The sequence below is a fragment of the Leptonychotes weddellii genome, chromosome 15 (genome assembly GCF_054177405.1).
Source record: "Leptonychotes weddellii isolate Sample4059 chromosome 15, ASM5417740v2, whole genome shotgun sequence".
In the NCBI taxonomy this organism is placed as follows: Eukaryota; Metazoa; Chordata; class Mammalia; order Carnivora; family Phocidae; genus Leptonychotes; species Leptonychotes weddellii.
Window position 1 is genome coordinate 16,124,233 of NC_138383.1, and position 7,349 is coordinate 16,131,581.

Genomic DNA, 7,349 nt, shown 5'->3' on the forward strand with positions numbered 1-7,349 from the left:
TTTTTTTATTTAAGTAGGCTCTATGCCCAACTTGGGGCTGGAACTCACGACCCCAAGATCAAGTGTCATGCTCTACTGACTGAACCAGCCAGGAGCCCCAAGAAATGTCCTTTTTTAAATGAAGGCCAAGATATTCTAAGCTCAAACACAGAAATCCAACGGATGCTCTGGTATAAAGTCAGGGCTCGGGGGAGGAGATAGAAAATGAGCCTCAGTGCTGATTTCTAGAAACAGAATGCAGTGCCAGGATGTGTGAGTGGGCGGGAGGGAAGGGCATGTTGACAGATGAGCAGCTCAAGCACAGAACTTCCAGATAACACGACAAGCAGGAAGGGTCCATAACACAGGCCTCCTCTCCATCCTACTGGGTAACAAAATCCACTCAAAAGGTGCAGGACTGGGGCGCCTGGGTGGCTCAGCCGGTTAAGCGGCTGCCTTCGGCTCAGGTCATGATCCTGGAGTCCCAGGATCGAGTCCCGCATCGGGCTCCCTGCTCAGTGGGGAGTCTGCTTCTCCCTCTGACCCTCCCCTCTCTCATGCTCTCTGTCTCATTCTCTCTCTCAAATAAATAAATAAAAAATCTTTAAAAAAAAAAAAAAAGGTGCAGGATTGGGGAACAGAATGCTGTTACTGTGGGGGAGTGCAAGCTCAGCCACCAGGGCCGGAAAAATCTCAGGGCCACCCAGCTTAACTTGCTGTTCACAGAAGAGGAAACCAAGGCCCAGACACGTGAGGCAAACTGGTCACCAACTAACCAACTGGTACCCAGGGACAAGCCTCCAATCTCTAAAGACATGGACCATTCCTTCCCAAACACCTTGGTCTTGTTTCTATGGGAATTTATCTGAGACTCTTCCAAAGCCAAAAGACACTGTTCATCACACAAGGCCTTAAAACAAATTTCTGTGTACCAGAGGAGCACGTATTAAAGGCAAGGAGGAGAGTGAGCCACGCTTTATCCAGAAAGCCTCCTGACTACACTAGCTCTCACTGGTATCTGGCTAAGATTATGATCTCCCAAATGATTTAATACTTTACATAGAATAATGTGTTGCTTCCTACCTTCCCAGTAAGATTGAAAATTTCCTGAGCATAAGGACATCTGATACAGCTGTTTCCTAGAGCACCCCCAGCTGCGCCCAGTGCACAGTTAAGAGTTCAACAAATAATGTGCTTGACTGACACTTTCCAGCATAATAGACTAAAATAAAACCCTGAAAAGCTGGAGTCCAAAAGAGGGTCAGCAAAACGTCTCCAGTAACATTTCCATAGGACAGCTGTATTAATAGTCTACGAAAAGTGTGGAGATGCTGTGCTCTTTTGAGCCACTGGTTGAGATTTTAAATAATGAGCTTTCTTATTAAATTATCAACTTTCTTATATGTCATCTTCTCCCTCCTGAGGACCTGTCCTATTCCTATAAAAGTTAAAACAAAAAAGCTCCACTAAAATGATTTTAAATGGTTCCAGTGTCTTAAACACAGACCACAGGTTTAGTTTTGATTATGAGATCAGAGGAAAAAAAAAAAAAAAAGTTCAGAAAATAAAATTCACAATTTTTGGTCACTTACTTTCTACCCCTAACAACTAGAAGTTAATTCTTCGGGCTAAAATTTAATACTTCCAGAGAAACCTACTAAACAAATCCTAGGCTCTAACATCCTTTTGATTCTACTTTTGGATATCAGGAAATCCTTCTGCAAATCCTTCTGCATTTACTTAGGCGGTGTGATGTGTTCACCAATAATCCTACTGGTACTCAGAAGGCCCAACAAGGTGAATGCGGAGGCATACGAGGGTACCCGGGTAGAAATCACATGGCCAGACTCAGTCTCAAAAGCCTACCCTCTGTACTGCTGTGGCTGCAGGGTCACTTACAGCAATACCCCAAACTCTGCAGTCCCACCCATCAGTTATTTACATAAAAAACTGCGTGTGAATCCTAGATGACGGGAAACACACACACATACACACAAAAAAACAAAACACAAAACCACTTTAGTACTGCCATCAAGGTAACCCAGACGGCCTATGAAAAGAACAGCAGGTTGTGGGAAGGGATTATAAAACCTGCTTTTACTGCCACCCCCTGCCCGTCCCGGGACAGTTGGCCAGAATTTTGAGGGTGAACAACCCAGTTCCTGTCATGGAGAATAACTGGGTTTTTTTTTTTAGGGGTCACAAAAGCTCTGATATACTAAACTGTTTAGAATGGGACTGAGACAGAAATGTAAATTCCACATCCTCTGGGTTGCTTTGGTGAGCCACGCTGTAACCTGGCAACTCCAAGGTCAAATCAAATGCTGTTCAGAGACCATTTTCAGTAATTTTCTGAGCAACAACTCACTGCTGGCAGAAATTTCACACACTAGAATGACCTCTGCAAAAGATACTTGTCCATTCAGAAGAGTTTAAAGGGGTCAGCCATCTCCATCACCAACTGGCTCCCTAGTCTGGGAAAGTTCACGGGTTACTGAATGGATCCAAAGACAGGACTCAACACTGCTGCAGAGTCAGGAGGCAGAAATCAAGGCAGTAGGGAAAAGAAATCCAGCAAGTTCGGAATGGATCCTTCAAGGTGTCAAAGGAAGAGGTAGAGACGAAAATCCCAAGCCTCACTACCAAAGATAAATCAGTCTTTTTAAGTGAAGTCTAGGAGATAATCCATGGAAAGGGCTTAGCACAGTGGCCAGCACATAGTAATAATAACAACAGATAACATTTATCAAACGCTTGACAACAGTGTAACCCCCTCAGCTGCCTCTCAAAAGTCAGCAGCAGTAGAAAAAATTTCTAAGCAAGTACTGACCCTGTCAAAGAATTTTAGTTTAAGTTTGTTTGTTTGTTTGTTTTGGTGCTCTCAAAAGAGAACACCATGTTTTGTGTGCCTTAAATGCAACAATCCCTAGAGCACCTTCCTTCAGGAATCAGAAGAGAGGCTTGCAGGGTAGAGATTTCAGACAAAGTTACAGAGAAGAGCTGAAGAAGCTCCTCCTAAAGTTACTAAATCTACGGTCCCCAAATCTAGGAACTCCGCAGGCAAAGGGTTAAGCGCAGACTTGGTAAAGCTGGGAAATTTTAGAGTGAGCACATTAGTTAAACAATGTGAAAAATCAGCAAAACTGGTGTGCCATGAGCAGCAGTCTCCCTGAAATAGGCTCTCATTTGCTTTTCATTCCTTCTGCTTTCCAGTCTCCTCTCTGAAGCAGCTCTTGATTAGTTTCTTTTTTAATTGCAACTTAATTGGGAAATAAAATTAGAACACTTATTTGATATCAGTGATGAGGTTTCTCTTTTCATTTCTGCTTCGATCTAGTTTTGAAAAACCAAAAGCTGAAGGGAGAAATTAAGAAAAAGGGACGAAAAAGATTTCTTCTTTCCAAGAGCTAGATGTAGCTATAAGCCATCAACTAAATATGGAAAGAACCACTCTCGGAGAATCTGAAGAATAAAACAAGAGCAAGTAAGGCTGGCTTTACGGAATTTCCTTTCAAAAAGCCCTTTGTTTTCTCTTAAGTTTTTTCATAAGAGATAACAGCTCAGGACTAGTGAGGAAAACTTACAAGAACTCCTCTTAACCTGTCCCCATGGAGTAAGAAAGCAGGATGGGAAAGAGACATCCTTATCAAAAGGATGGCTTACCTGCATCTCAGTGGTATCAATGACATTGCAAAATAAACTCTAAAAGAATCCTAGGAACAAAATAATATAAAAGTCCTTTCCTGTTCCAATCATTCAAATAAACTTTACTTGTTTGTTAACCCAAAACTAAAGTCTACTACTGCCAGCTAATAAGGTTTATCCTTTAGTAACAATTCTTGGAAAGCCTTTCACTAAAAACAAAAAGCAAATTAAAGCATACAGATGAATGGTGAACTGCATGGGGATACAGCATTAAGACGATCTTAGTCTGGGGGTGCCTGGGTGGTTCAGTAGGTTGAACGTCCCACTCTTGGTTTCAGCTCAGGTCATGATCTCATGGGTCCTGGTTTCGAGCCCCAAGTGGGGCTCTGCACTCAGTAGGGAGTCTGCTTGGAATTCTCTCTCTGCTTCTCCCCTAATTCCTGTGTGCACCCATGCATGCACACACATTCTCCCAAATAAATTATACCTGGAAAAAAAAATTATTGTAGTCTGACTCTTCTCTCAGTTGCTCAGGGTAACTTATCTCAGGCGAGTAACTGGGGGGAAAATGCTGCCTGCCTTTGTTGAGTAGATTTAAAAAAAAAAAAAGTGTACAGAAAAACTGTAGAGATACATAAAAAATACACACACACAAAATAAAACATATACATACACTGCATGTATGCATGTGCACATATATGTGTGTTTCAATGTATATGTGAAATCTATACTCATCAAATGTTTATTTAATTATGGTTCTTTCATTAGTGTAAAGTACTGTGAGCCCATCTTGAGAGGAAGGCCTAAGAGAATAAGGGTTAGTTTGAACTATCATTAACTTTTGTTGCATATTGTACTTTAGACTCATTAGCATCAAAAGGAGATGCTCCCCTTCAATTCTTACATCACTTTTGAAAACATTTTAAGTAATAATAAGAAAATTTCAAGAAGCCAAAAAAACAGTGGAAAACTTCCAGGACAAATTGGAGGATCCCCGATTTCTGTAGGTATTTCACAGGAAACTGCAGTAAGGCTCACAATGAGACTGACTTGGGGTAAGAAACTGTGTTTGTAAGAAAAATCTGACACTCTTCCCCTCAGTGAGGAGAAACTCCACCGACACTGAACTCTGAATTTTAACATTTGCCATTTGTTCATCCAGCAAATACTCACTAATGCCCATTAAGTGCCAGGCATCTCGAAGACATGGTCCCTCTACTCAGGCACCTTACAATCAGGTGAGGCAGGGACTGGACACACATTATTTAACTACTGTTATAAAAGCTACAAAAAACGAGGTATGTGATAAGAGCACAAGCTGAGGAAAGGAGGACAGGGAAGATGTGAAGGAAGAACAGGAGGGAGGGGCCAGGCTGTATTCCCGATGTTATCTCATTTAATCCCTACAAATGGAGGGTAAGTAACTTTCCCAAGGTTATAGGACAACTGTCAGAACCAGGCTTTGAACCCCAAAATCCGTGCTCTTTCCGTGCCACACTGCCTCTTCCAAAATCATTTCCTCTGACAATTAATGGAAAAATATTAACTCCACTTCAGATTGAGTGCCCGGAGTAGCCTGTCCTCCAAGCTAGGTCCTCTGTTTTTCACCTGCCACCTCCAAACTCATTTATACAGACCTCTAGATTTGGGATGCTAATAAATTTGTTCACCCAGACCATATATAACCATGCACAACAACAATAACAACAAAACAAAATTTTTTTAAGCTTATCATTTTGTTGTACTATAAACACAGACCTTTCTGCCAAATAGTTTTGCAAAGTGATTCACAGATCATAGGAAATAAAACCAATTAAAGAGCTATAGACACTGGTCAGGGCAACAGTTTAGCAGAGAAAAACAAAAGCAACTACACACAGAGCAAAGAAAAAGCCTTACTTTCACTTCTGAAATGACTTTTGAATTCAACAGCTCTCATCTATAATTAGGATTTGTACTCAGGAGGGCTGCACTTTCCCTTCTTCCTGTTCCTATTTCCTCTTTAAAAGCTCTTCCTTTCTTAGGAATCTCCAACTTCAAGGCTTTTGTTACATGAGATCTATTGTGAGTTATAGCAAAAGAACACACACTCTTATAAAACCAGATCTGACAAACTTCCTTTTTCTTTACATTGTTCTTGTGATTTTTTTTTTTAATGCTGGTCAAAGAACATAAAAGCTAGATCTTTTAACCTAAGGATTCATCACAAGCAGATTATAAACTACTTAATTAATCCTTTGTTCTTCCATCTTTACAAGGCAGTGGATTTTTTTTTTAAAGTTTATCCAGAGATTGCAACCTTTTACCTTTACCTACAGGCTACTGCTAATACTGCAAATGACTTCATGGCTATGAAAATGGGACTACCACACATACACACACGCGCGCGCACAAAATCAGACCACCACAGACTCACCCAAAGGTATACGTCAAAAAGTCTCTCATAACGTTCCGTTAAAAAACATACTCGGAAATATAGACAGGGACAGAGCTTCAGCACCAGTTACTGTAACAATATGAAGAAAGAAGAATGACAGGGTGTGGCTTACAAGAATGAAAACTGATTTGGAAACAGAACTCAACACTGAAACGCCTGATGAATTTCTTCTGCCCAAGTAACAAACAATTACTAGCAGGCAAGAGAAGTACAGAGATGCAGTATTAAGCCCACTTCCAATCCCTGTCCAAGCTGCACCATCACTCAATTTCTTGAAGCTTTGAGGCTATTTCACAAAGTAAACAAAGATCCTGGAAGACCTAATTATATACTGTTCAGGAAACTTAGAGCTTATCTGGAACAACGGGCACTGTATACGCCAAAACATTATCATACAGTAATTACACTGTAGGGTTTATAAGGTAAGTTTGTATTTTGAGATTCTCCTGTTAGTGATATTTTACAACATAATTATGGTTTGTACAACCTGATATATTTCCTCATTGAAAGTGAGCTGCAGCGAAATGTTTTATTATTCATTTATTGCTAATCACGTTGTTCACACACCTCTGTAAGTAACGTTCCCTTTGAATTGTACTGTTACATTGACCCGTGTTGTGCCATCGAAAACCATCGTCCAACATGCTCTCTCCCCTGAACGCGAGTGAAGCACACGAGTGGAACATTACACAGAAGAACTTTTATATAATAAAAGTACTGAATGTCTCCGGCCCTTAATATACTGAGCACCCACCCTGCTAAATGACAAAGACAGCAACCAATCGCCAGGCAGGATCCCAATGTCTCAGCCAATTAGAATATGGGGGTGGGGTTACCCTAAGCTCCCGGTGACTTCCCCGCACCCCAGAGACCCAGGTTGTGGGAGACTGGACGGGCATTGGACTCCGAGGACATCGTTACCCCCGGCTGTAGCTGTTTTCCTCCTCGTTCTCGCAATCGCTGCAGTGCTCATGGCCGTTTCCATTCCCTTCCATCATCTGCGGCAGCGGAGGTGCCGGCGGCTTCACTGCTGTCTCACTCTCGTCCGCCATCTTGAGTTGCGAGAGCCGGCCTCCGCGCCTCGCTACATGGGGCGTTCCTATTGGACGAGAGGAACTTGCGATATAGTCTGGGTTTTGTAGTTTTCGTGTCGAAGGGAGCCGTGGTTAAGAACAGCTGATTCTCGCGAAACTGGAAGAATGTGGACTACAATACCCAGAAATCATAAAGGGAGGCTGTCCTGGATGGGGGGGAGCCGCACTACCCGGAAGTACTGGGCGTTCAGCCG

At 42.0% G+C, this 7,349-nt stretch overlaps 1 protein-coding gene across 1 annotated transcript in view; it reads right to left on the reverse strand.

Annotated features, from left to right (window-relative positions):
* The window catches only part of NMT1 (N-myristoyltransferase 1), a 26,834-nt gene extending 19,682 nt beyond the window's left edge, over positions 1–7,152 (reverse strand). Inside the window, exon 1 of the mRNA XM_081804823.1 lies at positions 6,983–7,152. Coding sequence (XP_081660949.1) covers positions 6,983–7,113 — 131 coding nt within the window. The 5' untranslated portion in view covers positions 7,114–7,152. The remainder of the gene's footprint in view (positions 1–6,982) is intronic.
* Positions 7,153–7,349: the final 197 nt, after the last annotated feature.